Consider the following 19,219-nt stretch of genomic DNA (forward strand, 5'->3'; position numbering starts at 1 on the left):
GCCCCCAGGGGTAGGTTGGGGCCACAATAGGAACTAAGGTTTTACATGCAAATATATAGGGAAAATCTTTAAAAATCTTCTTCTCAAGAGCCAATTAGCCAGAAGAGCTGAGATTTACATGAAAGCTTTCTGACATAGTGCAGATTCAACTTTGTACAAATCATGGCCCTGGGGGTAGATTGGGGCCACGATAGGGGATCAAAGTTTTACATAGAAATATATAGGGAAAATCTTTAAAAATCTTCTTCTCGAGAACCAATTAGCCAGAAGAGCTGAGATTTACATGAAAGCTTTCTGACATAGTGAAGATTCAAGTTTGTACAAATCATGGCCCTGGGGGTAGATTGAGGCCACAATAGGGGATCAAAAGTTTTACATAGAAATATATAGGGAAAATCTTTAAAAATCTTTTTCTCAAGAACCAATTAGCCAGAAGAGCTGAGATTTACATGAAAGCTTCCTGACATAGTGCAGATTCAAGTTTGTTCAAATCATGGCCCCCGGGGGTATTAGGTTAGGGCCACAATAGGGGATCAAAGTTTTGCATGAAAATAAATAAAGAAAATCTTTAAAAATCTTCTTCTCAAGAACCAATTAGCCAGAAGGGCTGAGATTTACTTGGAAGCTTCCTGACATAGTACAGATTTAAGTTTGTAAAAAGCAGGGCCTCCAGGGGTAGGTTGGGGCCACAATACGGTCTAAGGTTTTACATGCAAATATATGGAAAGTCTTCAGATATGGGCCAAGGTAACTCAGGTGAGCGATGTGGCCCTTTGGCCTCTTCATGCTCTTGTTTTGTACTGTTATGCTGCTCAGAATGGCGTATAAATGTATCAATATGATGTAATCTGTGTTTCTGTCAGAAACTTCAGGAATATTATGAAATTAGATTTATAATAACAAAGTATGAGGGAGATATACTGGAATCAGCATGTCCATCTGTCTGTAGATGTGATTTTGTCTGGATTTGACTTGTGTTCTGAGAGACTAGCACAATTGGATTTTTAAAAAAAAATGTGTACACTCTTTATTCACTGTATAAAGATGTGCACCGAATATGACCATTTTTCTTCATTTACACAATTTTTTCAAAACTCAATATCTGGAATTAGACATTTTGTTTAAAGAGTTTTAGTCATGTTCTCTCACAGAGACTTCTGTGTAAATTTAGGAGGGGGTGTAATAAAATTTTCATGTCTATCAGTCAATGTGTGGACATTGTTTTGTGTGGACATTTTCAAAGAGACTAATGCATGGATTTTCCTGAAAATCTTTTTCATTACAATTATTGATAAATATTGAGGTCAAAAGAATTTAGTGTATCCTGTAACTTTCATTCAGATAAAACATGAATAATGTTGAAACTCGATCATGTCTTTTTGGTCTTCAGCTATATACATACAACTTTTCAAAAATAGCCCTGCTGGAGAATTATTACCATTACGACACGTCTATTATTCTAATGATTTAAATTTTTTAAAAATAATTTTACAGAGAAAAGAGAGAAATTTAACTAATTAGTGTTTATGTCCCGTCAAAAGATTCCTGTTTGTTGTCTGAATCCACAGGCACTAAATGTTTTAAATATCTGTAATAAAAAATTGTCTTCCTTATGTTTACAGGAAGACAATTTTTTTTTATTATTATAGATTTTTAAAACGTTGAGTGCCTGTGTCAAATTCATAAAATTCTGTCGATAAATTCGTTTTTATATAGAGTTAAAAGACACAAATTTATATACATTCTGTTACACTAAAACTACTGAACCATTGAATTTTCTTTGAATGTGAAGTAGTGTAAGGCATGTATGAGGATTTTGCTGTTTACTGCTTTAACAAGATCCATAGTCATACAGTGAAACGCTTATAATGTATTCATGGTTATTTAGTTGGTTATAATAAAAAAAATTTTGCTGTCCCTTGAGGGTCACTATAACCGTGTTTTACTGTATATGCTACTTCTCTAAGGAAAATTATGTTATACCTGTTTCTCATGTTGAGACAAAGAAAGTGAGGACTCTTATTGCTTATCATACAAGTTAAGGAGGAATGCTACAACACAGAAATTTGATATGGATGAAAAGACTTGGTGGAGGATATGTGCAACAATATTTTGAAATTATAAACTTTCATATCTACTTTATTTAGTAAATAAAATGCAGTTTTAGTAGAAAGCAATCTGAAAAAAATTTAAAACCCCTGCTGGACTCAAATCTGCGATCTACAGTTCAGCAGTCGATGTGCTAACTTAATGAACTACTCAATTAGGCAACCCTATTTGAAATGAATAGACAAATATTACTGATACATGTCTCTATATTTTCTTACATGTTTTAAAAGGAAGTCAGCTATTATGACAATGTAGAGTACCTCCTGAAATATTTCATTTATATTATGAGGTGTGCAAACAATGTGATCTCCTTGAATGGGTTGTTATCCTCCATGAAATTCTTGTATAGGATACCAACGAAATTTTTTTAGCTTTATTTCATCCATATTTTATATTGTTTCATGAATAGAAATATTTCGGCTGTTTATATTTGAGTAATTTTGCACTGTATATTTCGTTTCAGAGTTGTGTACTTAAATATCTGTAATCCTACAGCTGGGCGTGGAGTTCGTCTGAAGTTTGAAGGATTAGAAAGCAGTAAGTGCATACATAGCATTATTCTGTGAGACTTGTCAAGTTGGTTAATGCTCTCAGTAAAACAAATAACAGAACTTTTAACTTACAGATATTTCATTTGATAAAAGACAGTGGAAATTATGCATGTACAGTATATATATGTTATGGAAATTATGAAATAGTTTGTACATGTTGTATCATGACTAAAATGCAAATCTGTCGTGAATTTTCTCTTGAATTCATACTAATTCTTGTATTCTGGCCCAAAGCGAGATCTTCATATTCATATTCAATTTGGAATTGCATGCAAGAGTATGAAAAAATATGAATGCCCCCCCCCCCCCCTTCTTCCTCCACTTATATTTTCAGGAAAACTTGATATATTTCATGTAATTTTATGCAAAAAAAAACTGCATCATATTAATTGTTGCTGCAGATTGTTTAATGTACCCAAGGACCTTAATGAAGTAAATTTTACATTTTTTATACTTCATAAAAATGTATAGTTGTAATGAAGTAAAGATATTGGTTTTTTTTTTACTTTTACAGTTACTTATAGCTGCTCAGGGAATGCTGATCATGAAGGTCCTGTCCTAAGCGATAGCAAATATTACATTGATGCAAAGGATGTCACATTGTACATATGTGAAGGTGAACATGTTGACATATTTTGTCATGCATTCAGATATAAAGTGTGTTTTATTTTTGTTCTTTCAAAATCCTGTCTGAGTAAGTAATGTATCAATTTGCACAGTACTGTACATAGTATAATTATATCATTTTTGCAGAAACAGAGGTTGTGGGCATTGGAGCCTATTGTTTCCCCTTCAAAGTGTCCTTACTCTCAGAAATTCCAGGTGAGTGCTGTGTCTCTTATGTCAATGTTTATATGGTAGATACAACTGCTGTACAAATGTATTTGTTGTTGTTTTTTTTTTGTCTTTTCTTATCAATGATTATCTTTTTAAAACACTTTAACATTTCCTGTTTATTGTTCATATTTGTCACTAAATGAATATGAAACTACTGTTACATAATGTTAAGAGGTTTTTAAAAACAAAAATAAGAAGTTTAAGTAGGATACTTGAGATTCCGGAACTTAGTACATTAAGTTGAGATGTACCACTGGTTTGTGACCATATGATAACACACCAACAGTGCATTACATTGTATATGTGTAAATTTTAGGGTCTTTCTCATCAGAGAATGGGACAGGCAATGGAAAATGGCAAGCATCCGTCCACTACTGGTTGAAGGCAGAGCTCATTGGAGCTGAAAGCATATCCGTAAGACTCTTTGAGATCACTGATACACAAATAGAGCATCATATTTCTGTTTGTTTGTAAAACAGGATATCATCCTATCATTGTTAATCACTACTTTTCAAAATCTGTAAAATTGAAGAAAAATTATCAAGGCTAATTCTTGTAGGGCTAACTACAAGACTGTTAAAAGTGAAATCCTTCCCTGTATTTCCAAACAAGATAAAAAATTATATTTATAATTTAGGGGGAAAACTGTGGATTTGATTTTGTTTACATTTAGACTGTACAGTTCCTTGTGGTCAATCACCCTCTACCTAGCTTCCTGCTTCCTAGCGATCCACCCATGGCTGTGGATTGTAGAATCGAAGTCTCACATTTCCTGTTTCTTAAGAAGAGCATGCATGTCACAGCCAAGTATGTCACTTTTGCACTTAATAACACACTGCATATTGTAGCAATGTATAGAACTAGTGGGGAGATACTTATTGTTGCCTTGGATGTTTTATGTATAGAACTAGTGGGGAGATACTTATTGCAGCCTTGATGTTTTATGTATAGAACTAGTGAGGAGATACTTATTGCAGTCTTGATGTTTTATGTATAGAACTAGTGAGGAGATACTTATTGCAGTCTTGATGTTTTATGTAGCAATGTATAGAATAGTGGGGAGATACTTATTGTAGCCTTGATGTTTTATGTATAGAACTAGTGGGGAGATACTTATTGTAGCCTTGATGTTTTATGTATAGAACTAGTGGGGAGATACTTATTGTAGCCTTGATGTTTTATGTATAGAACTAGTGGGGAGATACTTTTTGTAGCCTTGATGTTTTATGTAGCAGTGTATAGAACTAGTGGGGAGATACTTATTGTAGCCTTGATGTTTTATGTATAGAACTAGTGGGGAGATACTTATTGCAGCCTTGATGTTTTATGTATAGAACTAGTGAGGAGATACTTATTGCAGTCTTGATGTTTTATGTAGCAATGTATAGAATAGTGGGGAGATACTTATTGTAGCCTTGATGTTTTATGTATAGAACTAGTGGGGAGATACTTTTTGTAGCCTTGATGTTTTATGTAGCAGTGTATAGAACTAGTGGGGAGATACTTATTGTAGCCTTGATGTTTTATGCATAGAACTAGTGGGGAGATACTTTTTGTAGCCTTGATGTTTTATGTAGCAATGTATAGAACTAGTGGGGAGATACTTATTGTTGCCTTGGATGTTTTATGTATAGAACTAGTGGGGAGATACTTATTGCAGCCTTGATGTTTTATGTATAGAACTAGTGAGGAGATACTTATTGCAGTCTTGATGTTTTATGTAGCAATGTATAGAATAGTGGGGAGATACTTATTGTAGCCTTGATGTTTTATGTATAGAACTAGTGGGGAGATACTTATTGTAGCCTTGATGTTTTATGTATAGAACTAGTGGGGAGATACTTATTGTAGCCTTGATGTTTTATGTAGCAATGTATAGAACTAGTGGGGAGATACTTATTGTAGCCTTGATGTTTTATGTATAGAACTAGTGAGGAGATACTTATTGTAGCCTTGATGTTTTATGTATAGAACTAGTGAGGAGATACTTATTGCAGCCTTGATGTTTTATGTATAGAACTGGTGGGGAGATACTTATTGTAGCCTTGATGTTTTATGTATAGAACTAGTGGGGAGATACTTATTGTAGCCTTGATGTTTTATGTAGCCACTTTATTATAATAATGTCTGGCTGATGGTGCTTCTTCATGGAAATGGAAGTAGTTCTGTAGAGTTTATATTCTTGTGGACATGAAATGAAATTACAATTTTAAATTTTTAAATGGGTTTGTCCAAAACATTTGTGGACATGTTAGGTATTTAAGCACTATCAAGGACCAATGGGGGAAACATTTTATAATGAGAACGTGGATAATATCTTGGTTTAGCATATACATGTATCTAATAATCTAAGCACTGCGCCTTTAGCATCAAGATGTAATTGTCAAAATATATGTTATAAATATGATTTACAAAGCAATGCATAATTACAAAGGATCATTTTCTTACTTTTGTCGCAGAGGCATACATAACAGAGATTAGCAACCTTCCCTAGTTTCCTATTATCTCGCAGTCCCATGTTTTTCAGTAAAAATGCATATAATTATACTGATTTTAATTGCATATTACATCTTAATGATGAAAGATATCAAATTCAAACTATCTAAATCCTATCACTAAAACATTCAAGATACAATATCTTTATATGATGTTTCACTTCAAAGTAAAATGAAAGTGAAGTTTTCAAAAGACGACATATGACCCAGACTCAGTAAAATTGGCAAAATTTCAGCAAATAAATATGTTTTGCCAAGTTTTTTGTCAATAGTATATTTGTTGATCATCAAATCATTTCAAAACTTGTTACGTTCGATTCCAATTTATGATAGGAGTAAAAAAAACTTAAATCAGCATCAATTTATCAAACCAATAAAAGAAATTAACAAGGACAAGGTACGTTTGGGGCCAAATTTGGCCTCGCGTCCAAATTAAATGATATTCCTCAAAATTCTTTCATATGGTGTATACCACATTTTAAATTTATCCTAATTTTGTGGCGAAATTTGGGACTTAATGCACCTTGCTCTTTATAGGTGAAACTGTCACATATTTTAAGCAGTAAACATGCTGCCGTAGGAGTTGCTTATCTCTGTTATATATGTCTCTGTTTATAGGAATCCTTTTATAGATTGATACATTTAATATCGACAAGAAAATTACGAAACTTGTTTGTTTAGTAGTTTTGCCAAACTTCAAGATATTTGAATCTGTGGCTGTTGTTTAGCACTAAAATAAAGGAGAAGCCGTGCAAAAATAACTATTACTAGATAGGGTCATTTTTTTTATTTTATATGTGTGAAAGAATTTGTTACAGTAATAACCAAGATACTGCATAATGGACTTTTTGTTTCTTGAAACTTCACTGTGCCCTGGATTAAGAATATTTCAAATGTCAAATGAAATAGAATTAATTCACTGGATTATAGATATTTCTTAATATGGTTGCTGTTATCTTTACAATAAAGTACAAGGGTACTCGAGGTGTAATGACGTACCAGTATATCACAATACACAAACTAATTGTACCGTACCAAGCTACGAAAATCATAAACTTGACGTGTACAGTGTACAACAATATATCACATTTTCATCATTTAAAAATAAAACTGTTTAGATAGATAACCATTTATTCAGAATTTAGGACAATCTCAAATTAGCAACAACAAAAAAAAAACAATAGTCCTTTGACATATTTTAGTTGTTTTTTTTTTAAATGAACCTAATTCAAGTGATTTTTTTCTTTATCAACTACTTACTATGTCGATCACTATTGGCCTTTTTTTTTTTTTTTTAGAGTTTATTAATTGCTTACACTTCATAAAACAATAATATGTGAATATCGTCTACTTGCACATTTAGATATTTTAAAAGTAGTGTCTTATTTCAGAACATAGAGGCACAGATTATTGTGAATACATTATGAAAAGTGCTACATTTAATGTCTGTATTCCTATGCACATTTTTCATGAGTAAATGTCTATTTATACAATTTGTAAAGATATCAAAGTCAAAATGGAAATGTAAAAGTTATTTTTGTTTATATCAACCTGACATATACATTTATATATGAAAGAATTAGATAAGGGTATATATAAGTAAATTTCCAGTTATTATCAATGTCTACTTCAACACAATGGACTCTTCTGACAGAGGAAGACTATCGAGTTCAATGTTTGTCTGAAACATTCTCATAAACTTACTAACTGTGATCCACACTGTTCAGTTAGATACACAAAGCCTGATGATAGATACTCCATCGGCATCTTTGTATTGTACACAAATACCTTTTGCATTTCACCACATCAAAGAGTGTCTAGGAAACTCAGAAATTGTGTAAGATGAGTATGCATGCAACAATCACTATTTTGAAAGGTGATCACGTCTTCGTTTGAACTACTTCCATACTCTGGAGGAGGTTATGCTGGTGACTTTATCATGAACTGTAACCAAACATGAATGCATGTATATATTTTTTTCAGTTTTGTAGGGACATTTTTGCTAAGTAAATATACTAAGAATTGAACTGAAAAAACATACATGTAGATAAAAGCAATATACAAAAAATGTAGATTGGACTAAAAATAGTCATCATTTTCAGATTGACCAAACAGGTGTGGCAGTCAGGAGATGTGGCTAAGCTGAGAATTATCATCACAAACAACACAGATGTCAATGTCTCTCGTATCACTATTAAGGTACGGGAACCGTATATAGATTAATACACCCATCAGAGATGGGACATATTTTGGTATGGCATCATCCGTTTGTCTGTTCGTCTGTCCGGACCTTGTAGGCAAAATACAAAATGAACTGTATGCTCCAGGATCTTACATCTTGGTACATTTGATCACCAAGATGGGAGGAAGTTGCTGATTGTTTTTCAAGATCAGAGTTCAAAGGTCAAGGTTGAACTATCAGTGATAGGAAAACCTTGTAGGCAGAATACAGAACGAAATGTTGGGGCTAGAACCATCAAACTTGGTACACATACTCCTCATGCCATGTGGAGGACGTCTTTTGTTCTTCAAGGTCGTTTTATCACTTAGTAGGAAAACCTTGTAGGCAGGATACAGACCAAACCGTTGGGGCTAGGACCATCAACTTGGTATACATATACTTTATGCCAAGTGGAGGATGCCTATTGTTTCTCAAGGTCAAGGTCGTAGGATCACTTAGTAGAAAAACTTTGTTTTCATTATGGATACAGATACTGTCGTGATATTTAGTCACAATCTTCCATTCAGAGGAATATAAGCTCAGTTTGCATTTCAGATGGATTGGTGCACCATGACCTACTTTATGGGTAAAAGTAGGTCAGATTGTTTTCCAGATTTTTTGGTTATGAATACAGGTATTGCCTTGAAATTTTGTCACAACCTCCCTCTTTGGGAAATACATAATCAGTTTACATTTCAACTTGATTAGTGCACTGTGACCTCCTTTAGAGCTAAAAGTAAGTCAGTTAAGTAAGTCAGTTAAAAGTAAGTCAGTTAAGTAAGTCAGTTAAAAGTAAGTCAGTTAAGTAAGTCAGTTAAAAGTAAGTCAGTTAAGTAAGTCAGTTAAAAGTAAGTCAGTTAAGTAAGTCAGTTAAAAGTAAGTCTGTTAAGTAAGTCAGTTAGTTTTGTGGACTTTTTCTCATCATGGATATAGATATTGCACAGAAGGTATAATGGGCGTATGTTGTACTGTTTGTGGTACTCTTGTTTAGAAAATACAATAAGTTTGAAGTAAATCTCACTTTCACTTATTCAATATTATGTTAAAGTAATATTCATTTTCCCAAGAAGTTCAGTTGAATTGAATTATGGGAGAGTTGGATGTGATGCTTCATAGAAATTTGAAATATAAAGGCATTTTGTCAACCTTTACTTCAAATGAACAATTGTGTGATAAATAGAATCTTACACTCATGTTTATGACATATGAAATTTATGAAATTTGTTACCAGATTTTAATATTTTCCTCGTCAAGGCTCGGAAAATATTCAATCTGGTAACTCATTTCATAAATTTCATATGCCATAAGCACTCGTTCAAGATCCTCAATGTATTGACTTTCAGCTTTGTCGAGAATTGATACTGGTTAAAAGGGGCATTGTGATTCCATGTTATGACCCTAACGTCACTGTGGATGAGGAGAATGATCGAACATATATCAGGCCTAAGGGAGCGGATCCAGAAGTTGTATGGGAGAATACGATAGCAGCATGCAGTCAAGATGTGTTGAATAAGTAAGATGTTGATCTGTGGTATACTTGTACTTTGATATTGAAATCTGGAAAATTTTTACGTCCAAGGCATTTTAAAAATATGTGCTTTGTTCATAATTCTGTCAGTTTGTTCTTTGATAGCATGTCAAAGATCAAATATAAACTTGCATGTATGAAAGTTCTTTCTATCAGACAAAAGCTTTTGATTTCAAGGCAAAAATTGGCAATTTTGAGGGGGAAAATACACTGTCTCTTGTTTTTATAGATGACTTTTCAAAATTTTATATTGCAGCATCTGAACATATGTAGTATCGTATTACAATAAATGTATAGTGAAGCAAAAAGAAAGAAAAATATTGGGTTCAATTCTGAAATCAAAAACAAGATTAAAAATTTCATGCTTTGCAATTTTCTGACAAAAATATGTGCTGTTAAAGTTTACAAAAATGTATTTCATACTCTTTATAAATTCAAAATCTGCTATATGTACCAATTGATTGTAAAGTTTGCCAAGAGTTATGTAAAGCACCAAAACAATAATCTGTTGAGAAATTAAATCAAAGATGAGCATTTATCTCCCCTTTTGGCTTGCTCTTATAAATCTGATATACTCCATATTAAAGACTGATAAAATATGTAATTTAATTTAATGTTTATAAAAAAATTAATTATGAGTAAATAGATCATTAAAATCTTGTTTTCATTCAGTTGAAAATTTATAAGTTTCATTTTCCCTCAAAGCATGGCGACAAAAAAACCCATTAACTTATCGGAAGAGAAATTAACCGCTATAAGTGCTCGTTTTGCATATAATGGTTGGGAGTCGCACAGACATCTTCAGTGGCCAAAAAATCCCACTGTGCTGTCCTGAAAAAATAATTCTAAAAGGAGAAAACTTTTGGACTATGTTGAGTTATCGTGGGGCGATGATCGGTACATAGTCAGAAAATTCACCGCAGGATGCAGGGACTCCTGTAGGAATCTGTAGATTTGGCAGTTACATGGATACATGAGAGACATCATGCCTGACTGTGTCATTCGCCAAGTCCGAGCATGGTATCCAAACCTTGAAAGTCAAATTTTTCAATGGCTAAAATCCTCATTTACAAAATAAATCTATTGTGCTTTAACAAGTTTGATTGATTAACCTGCACATGTAAAATTACTACCCTGAACTTAGAAATCTTATGAAAACGTACAGGTAATGCAGGTAACGTCCTTTGTATTTAGGAAGGTACACACAAGCTAGCATGGTTCCCTTGGGACTTCGAAACTCCACCCCCTAATTAACTTACCTGAGGAAAATCAAGCGGCTGAAGATCTTGGCCTTTCATCTTGGCATACTACACCATGACTAATGGCTGACTTCCTTTTAAAACAAGAATGAAAATATGAATATCTGACAGCAATATTTGTATATTCCTTTTAAATTTGATTGCGTCGCTGGGTAGTTCAGTCAGTTATCATGTTGACTGCTGATCTGTAGATCACGGGTTAGAATCCAGCAAGGGTTTTAATTTTTTTCCAGATTACTTTCAAATAAAACTGCATCTTTTTTAGTATATAAGGTAAATTTGAAAGTTTTCAATTTCAAAATATTATTGTACATGTATATCCTCCACTTTTTATCCATATCAGATTTCTGTGGTGCGTTTTTCCTCCTCCATTTTAATCGCATTGATCTTTTTCCGCTGAAGTGTAGAGTATATCATGTATATATGCATGTAATGTAATTATTTGTTCTATTTCAGTGATTATAAAGGAAAAACTCGGTGCAGTATCTGTGAAACAGAGTTTAAAAAATTTATATTGAATTTGTTGCTTGTCAGCGAGAAATATACACAGAGATGTGTAATTTTGTTAGTAATATCTACATATACATGTGTTTGTTGAGAATTGATGTCTTATCAGGTAATATGATTATTGATTAATTCTCTGATGAAAAATTACACAAGCACAGTATATTATATTTCTTCTATGTCCATATTTCACTTTAGGGGGCTGGATAATATCAGAATTCCTCTGAGAAATGAACAAGAAATTCCCATTGAATCATCAGTTGCTGGTTCCCATATTCAGGTATTTGAAAAACAAATATGATGGGGACTTGATGTTTTTTGATATTAATCTGTTAAAGGGGCCTACAAGAAATCTGGATCCCTCTCAAACATATGGACAATAGCCCCGCCTTGACGTCTCTCACTGGACACCACACGCAGGTATTGGGCTGTCGACGTATATTCCTCAAAAGTGCATTTCAAAGCTTTAAGCCTTCTAATGTCCATTTTTCATGAATTTAACACTGCTTAATTCTACTTAACTACATAGGTTAATACACAGACAAGGAATTCTGGACCTGTCTTTTTATCTTTCTTTCACCAACACTGTTAAAATAACTAAACAGTATTGTTTAAATGGAAGAAAAAGGCCAATCATGATTTTATGATGACGAATAACTGTAGATTGGGAAACTAACATGGTTTTAATTTCACTATGTTCACAGTTTATCATCTTTGTATCAAAATTTTAGAAGCAGATTTTCCTTTAACGTGAAATTAAAACCATAATTGTGATTGTGTCATTGTCACAAATCTTGAAATTTTAGCAAGGCAGAATTACATATAAAACGACTTTGGCATTAAAAAATTAACAGTTTCCTCAGGCTCCACCACAACCATTGAAAAGGTACCGCATGGATTTTTTTCTTTTTTCAATTTATATGTCTTTATAATAGTGAAGGAGGTAACTCTTCTGTTTCAGATATTTATGTAAAACTTTCAGGTTTTTAATAAATTATAGGTATTTTTTATCAAATAATTATTGAATGCATACTCATTTATGTGCATGTTTTTAAAAATAATAGTGTAAATTTAATAGTAAGTCATGTGAAGCTATTTTTAATAAATATAAAAATTCCATTGCTTATTTTATATAAACATGTACATGAGAAAGAAAAAGTAACTCATTTTACAGTCAATATAAAAAAGAAAGATAACTCATACTACACCCAACTAAAACCAAAAATTAAAAAAAAACCTGCCTGCCTTATCAAAATTTAAAATTTTTGGCCCGAGAAACTATCTATTAATTTTTATTTTGACCTCACAGTAATCATTATTGGGCTGCCAGTAAACAACTTAATAGTAATTATTATTGGACTTCCAGTAATTATTATTGGGCTTCCAGTAATTGACTTACGGTAATTATTATTGGGCTGTCAGTAAACGACTTAGAGTGATTATTATTGGGCTGTCAGTAAACGACTTAGAGTGATTATTATTGGGCTGTCAGTAAATGGGCAATTTGACTGCCCAACATTCTATTGTCTAGACCAAAGGTTCACTTTATGCATAGAATGGCCCTGTTGATTTTCATTTTAAACAAATACCTCGCTGCGTTTGGTTTTAAGCAGAATATAAAGCACAGACTTAAACTTTTTTCAACTTTCAAAAATTAAGACCCCCCCTCCCCCTCCCCCCCCCCCCCCCCCCCCCCCCCCCCCCCCCCTAATATAGTACAACTTACATTATGCTGGTAATAGCTACATCTTTATGCATTCACTATGCTGTTTTGAGGATATGAAATGATAAATCTATAAATAAGATGCGGTTGAATTATATATTCATAATGGAAAGGATAACAATAATGATCATTTAAAATCTAATTTTGTATAAACATTTCTCAAAGTCAAAATTTCAATGGAAATACTTCAACAATGAGTACTAAATCCCCCCCCCCCCTCCCCCCCCCCCCCTCCCCCCCCCCCCCCCCCCCCCCCCCCCCACTTTTTCCAATATTCTTAGGGCGTGAGAGGGCACTCAATAGGAAGAATACATTTGTTCAATGGGGTTCGTGTATGGAACAACAAAGCATGTGTTATTAATTCAATTAAAATAACAATTATCATGAATAATTGGACTTTAAGAATCATCATGGATTCCCACTTATTGACTCATTTGGCAGAATAGCCACCAAGCTTCAAGTTCAATACCAGTTTTCACTGGTTCACCACAAAGGAGCTCTTTTGACATTGCTGTTGGAAAAGTACAAGCACTGTCCTTAAATTTAGACAAACGACACCCACATTCTAGCATCGCATTAGTAATTGATTAAGTAGCAGACAGAATTTCCTCTATCAAACACATTTTTATAGTTCGAAGCATCAATTAGCGTAAACATAATTATGCAGCCTTAGATGTGTAAGGACAAGACACGTAAAATCGAAACCGTATAAAGTCTACAACAGAGTCGATGAAGGGAAGAACATATTGAATGGCAAATAATTCAAGTCGCATCAAAGTTAATACAGGTATATGTATAAAAAGTGAAGTAGATTGATAAATGATTGTTTAGACCACAAGAAAAGTTTTCTCTGCTAGTTCACATCTTATCTTGCTTATTATACATGTATGCTAGTTTATTCTCGGTTTAATCTGGCTTATCATACATGTATGCCGGTTTATTCTCGTTGTATATGCCAGACCTTTTCCTTGTAAGACATGCATTTTCTGAACATGATGCCTAGAATTGCATTCTAAATGTTCTGATCATTCAGTTTGATACTGCATGGAAATAGAGAAAGTTTTGAGGTGAATTTAACTGCAATATAAATGAATAACTGTATATGAATGCACATTCTATCTGTTTTGGTATCATAAACACAATCTATGCATTCATTCTGCATGTTAGCTGGGTACAGACTGTCTTTCTAGATACTCTAACTAAGATTTTGAATTCATCTTCTAACTGATGATTTTCCTGTATGAAAAAATAGAATGATGAATTGCTACTCCATTTCTTCTGTCTTTGATGGTGAAGATATGAAAATGTAATTATAAAATACAGGAGCTTCGATTTATGCTCTTTTGCTCCCGATAAAGATACCATCAATGCCCGATAGACATACAGTATTATTCATTCAGTGTTTTAAATGTTTATTATTAGAGTGATGTGCAACACTTTGTATGTTATATAAAGAATGTCATGTAAAAAAGAAGAGGCTACAGGAATCCAGTTGTAGTTTTTTATCTGACCAGATTATGTCTATTGTCTATTGTTAATGTTGTTATTGTTTGTGAACCACAAAACCAGAAGCACTCAATCAATTTCAATCAAACTTGGCAAAAAGGATCCCAAGATGAAATGGATTCAAGTTTGTTCCAATTGGAGAAAATAGGGAAACTGTGAAAAAAGTGGGGAGTTTAAAAAATCTTCTCAAGAACCTCTGGACCAGAAAAGCCAAAACTTACATGAAATCTTCCTTAAATATGTGTATTAAAAAAAGAAATATGATCCCCCTAGATTACTATGGGACAGTTGTAGGGATTTGAAGTTTTACTTAGAAATATAGGGGTGTCAAGTCTTACTAACAATTACATAGGACAAATCTCTAAAACCTCCTCAAGAATCATTTGATTACAATATGTGAATTTGATTCTTAAGTGTTTTGATATATTCAGATTCAAAGTTCAAAGCATGACCTCTGGGGCCAGGGGTTATCTATAAACATGTGTAGGGACCACAAAGGTACAAGTTGTCATGTTAACATGCAAGCACGTTTCAGTTAGGACCATTGAGTTTAGAGTATGAGGAATGTATAGGGAAAATCATAAATAAAAATTCTCATAAACTGAAAGGGTACCAAATTTGTCAAATAAATATGTAATCAATTATCATTGTCTTGAGTTATAAATTCAAGTTTGTTTGAATCATGAACCATGGGCCCCAGATGGGGCTACAATAGAATTTTAAGAATTTATTTAGGAATATATAGAAAACATTTCAAAAAATCTTTTAAAGAACCACAAGGATGTATTTACAATTTGTTGAATTGATATGTACATGTATATGTAATTAACATTGCAATGTAGTGTAAATCAAAGTTTGGCAACACTCAAAATTCTGGGCCGCAAATTGGCACAATAGAGGTCTAAACACTAGGATGTTATACTGTATCTTGTCTATGTACAAGCAAGGACACTCAGGTGAGCAATGTGGCCCTTGGGCCTTTTGTTTAGTTTTTGGTTAAAGACTGAAATTTAAACTGTCCCATAATATCATCAAATATAAGGTGAAATATTGAATTTCAGTTTTCCACATGGAAGAATTCGTACAGTGGTAGAAAATGTAAGATCATTTCATTTGTCTTGAAAAACATGGGTCTAAATATGGCCCTGAAAGTCTTTAATTCTTGACTAAGGTAAACCTTCTGATTGGCAATAATTGATTAGCGGTTTACTCACATGGATACTGAGAGATTGAGAGCTTGAGTGTGGGACTTTTAGTGGATATCTGAGACTTTTCAGACATTTATAATCTCCAGATTCTGTAGTCACTTTACTAGTCAGATTATTTATACAGCTGTACATATTCAATATAGTCTCTTTTGCATTTCATACTTGTAGATATCCTTAACAGCTTATACCATTGCTGTACTAATGCATATAACCAGATATATATATCTTATTAGTTATCAAGGTCTAATCAGGGTATATGAGAAATTTACCCCCAATGCACCCTGAGGGTAAGCTGAGGATAAAACTGAGGGTTAAGGTAAATTCCTGTTTATCCCACAAACTTTCAGGATGAGGAGTGTATAAATACATTTAATTCTGAAAACACACACATCTCATCTCAGAAATACTAATGTTCACAAACCATTGAAACACCGTAATCTGTTCCTCATTTTCTATACCATAGACTTCATATCTGACAACATTGCAATGACTTCATGCCATTAATACAGATAGAGCAATGGTATATATGCAAAAACGACAAGTTGAGGTAATAGTTGGGAAATAGGTTTTTATATGCGTTGTGCCATAACCATGGTGGGATTTCATATGTTAAACTGGTGTACACCAAATGCACCGGTTGACCTTTGATATCCTGGCGTGACATTTCATATGCTTAGTTTTGTCCAGCCAGCATACACCGATTGTGCCGGTATTAGACGACTGACAGGTTTTTCGCCGCTTTATGAAAAATGGTGGATAACACAAGTAAATATGATTTTCAGTATGTACATGTAAAGATGCAAATATTTGATAAAGTCAAAAGACAACGTTAAAAAGTGTGAATGATAGAAATGTTTTTATTGTGCCAAAACAGAATCCACATCTATTTTGTATGTATCTATCTTAGTCATGCTTTTTTGGAATTTTCGTAAGTATTGTTAAGGATTTGGGAAATTAAATAAATCATAAAAACTGATTTGTTTCATTTGTCAGTGCGCCGCTTTCTTATGACCAGCGCAATTCAACATACACCAATCTCGGGACAAATGAAATCAGACCCATATGTTGTGTATATATGGCAAAAGCTGGTGTGGTGTCGCATTTTTTACAATGGGGGTATGATCGATGTATTTGACCTTTGGCTAAGAACACAATTACAATGCTCCCGTGGGGATCCGGGTTAGAATAGGTCCTCAATACCCATTGCGTGTGTTAAGAGGTGACTAAATGGGGCGGTCCTTCGAATGAGACCACAAAAACCGAGGTCCTGTGTCACAGCAGGTGTGGCACGATAAAGATCCCTCCCTGCTCAAAGGCCATAAGCGCTGAACATAGACCTTAATTTTGCAGCCCTTCACTGGCAATGATGACGTCTCCATATGAGTGAAAAATTCTCAAGCAGGACGTTAAACAATATATAACCAGCCAACCAACCAATTAGAATGTGTTATTCGAGTCACAATAGAAATATGTATATATATATCACCTGTACTGTACCTGTAGTTCAATTGGGTTTTTCAAATGACAGGCACAATATATACTATGAAATTCTGGATACAGGAATTAGTTGGCAGTTTCTGTTCACATAGTGTGGAGTTTTCTTAGCATCCAAGAATGTATCTGACTGAATGATTGTCATGGGCAAACATTTATTGTTAGTTGTAGTTCCTCTTGCATGCAGATGTTATAAAGTTACACAATATTTTGTTTTCAGTGTTACTATTACGTTGACATCAGTGTCACTCTTCAAAACAATCAGGAGGGAAACCTGACAGTGCCGATATATTGCTTGATACATGCAAAGAATACGGAGGTACGAACCTTTTTTTCTTTACATTACAGAACAATACATTATACAGTGTACATTTACACAGAAGATTGTGATGAACTTACATTATACAGTGTACATTTACACAGAAGATTATGATGAACTTACATTGTACAGTGTACATTTACACAGAAGATTGTGATGTACTTACATTATACATTTACACAGAAGATTGTGATGTACTTACATGTACATTATACATTTACACAGAAGATTATGATGTACTTACATTGTACAGTGTACATTTACACAGAAGATTATGATGAACTTACATTGTACAGTGTACATTTACACAGAAGATTGTGATGAACTTTCATTATACAGTGTACATTTACACAGGAGATTGTGATGTACTTACATTGTAAAATGTACATTTACACAGAAGATTATGATGTACTTACATTGTACAGTGTACATTTACACAGAAGATTGTGATGTACTTACATTGTACAGTGTACATTTACACAGAAGATTGTGATGTACTTACATCATATAGACATTCGTGAAACCTGTGCGTTTTATTAAGGCATTGGTTTCTGTTGAATTCAGAGGTTTCAGGTGGAAGGTCAAGGCCACTGAAATGTTGAAAGTGAATTTCAAGATTCTCCTTGTGCAACATTTGTCATGTTTCTTTTTTGAATTTTTTAACTTTCATTATTGGATTCAGAGGGTGGTAAATGAAACAGTTGTGTCATTGCTTTTTAAAACATAAACCTGAGTCAATGATGTTTTTGGACCAGTATATAGAGTGATGTGAAGATAGTAAAAAAATTTAAAGATGATAATTATGCAACTGTGAAATGCAACAAATGATAATTGAGAGCATGATGTAAATGTCCATGTGCTGCTATTTGTCTTTCAACTTAACATATGCAACTCTTCAAATAAAAACATGTCCAAAAATTGCAATCTGCAGATCAGTACATGAATTCTTGCTCAAGAAATTTGTAATATGTGACAGTGGTATTTATGAAGGTTAGCTGGGAGTAGACAAACCTGTTAATAGGAATCCAAAACGAGAACACGCTGAGTTCCTTACTAAATGAAAAATAAAATTGCAGCTGTAATGGATGAAATCTCTGTATATCTAAATAGTTGTCAGAGTTCAACTAGTTCTATGTAATAAAATAACATGCAGAAGGTACAGGTACTGATTTCAAAAATTGTTTCATGAAATGATTTTTTTGGCTGTAAAAGCTTAGCTATTTGGATGTTGTTTTTTTTATCTTTTCAGTTCTTGGCATGGAAACCACCCAGCTGGGTTTATGAAACAGAAGTAATAATGGGCAAATCCATATTTTCTGTTAGTCAATCTGTTTTAAGTAAGTATATATTCATCACTGCCACTTACCTGTCACCATTGTGTGACACTACAAAAGACAATTTTCCAGTGCATTTAGATGAAAATATCTGGAAATATATGTTAATTCAATGGTAAACAATGACTCCA

The 19,219-nt window shown here is 33.4% G+C and overlaps 1 protein-coding gene across 5 annotated transcripts in view; it reads left to right on the forward strand.

Annotated features, from left to right (window-relative positions):
• Positions 1-19,219, forward strand: part of LOC125672433 (arrestin domain-containing protein A-like) — a 28,813-nt gene that overhangs the window by 3,404 nt on the left and 6,190 nt on the right. For 2 of the 5 annotated variants that reach the window (XM_056161131.1, XM_056161132.1), the window contains exons 2-13: positions 2,573-2,646; positions 3,175-3,276; positions 3,414-3,482; positions 3,814-3,911; positions 4,171-4,304; positions 8,095-8,191; positions 9,557-9,726; positions 11,843-11,924; positions 12,359-12,390; positions 15,795-15,831; positions 17,656-17,754; positions 19,004-19,091. In XM_056161131.1, the coding sequence (XP_056017106.1) occupies positions 2,573-2,646; positions 3,175-3,276; positions 3,414-3,482; positions 3,814-3,911; positions 4,171-4,304; positions 8,095-8,191; positions 9,557-9,726; positions 11,843-11,924; positions 12,359-12,390; positions 15,795-15,831; positions 17,656-17,754; positions 19,004-19,091 (1,082 nt within the window). Of the gene's footprint in view, positions 1-2,572; positions 2,647-3,174; positions 3,277-3,413; positions 3,483-3,813; positions 3,912-4,170; positions 4,305-8,094; positions 8,192-9,556; positions 9,727-11,702; positions 11,785-11,842; positions 11,925-12,358; positions 12,391-12,465; positions 12,622-15,794; positions 15,832-17,655; positions 17,755-19,003; positions 19,092-19,219 lie in introns of those variants that run through there. The other 3 variants (XM_048908685.2, XM_048908686.2, XM_048908689.2) reach the window with 3 other exon arrangements.

This window comes from Ostrea edulis, chromosome 4 (genome assembly GCF_947568905.1).
Source record: "Ostrea edulis chromosome 4, xbOstEdul1.1, whole genome shotgun sequence".
Classification (NCBI taxonomy): domain Eukaryota; kingdom Metazoa; phylum Mollusca; class Bivalvia; order Ostreida; family Ostreidae; genus Ostrea; species Ostrea edulis.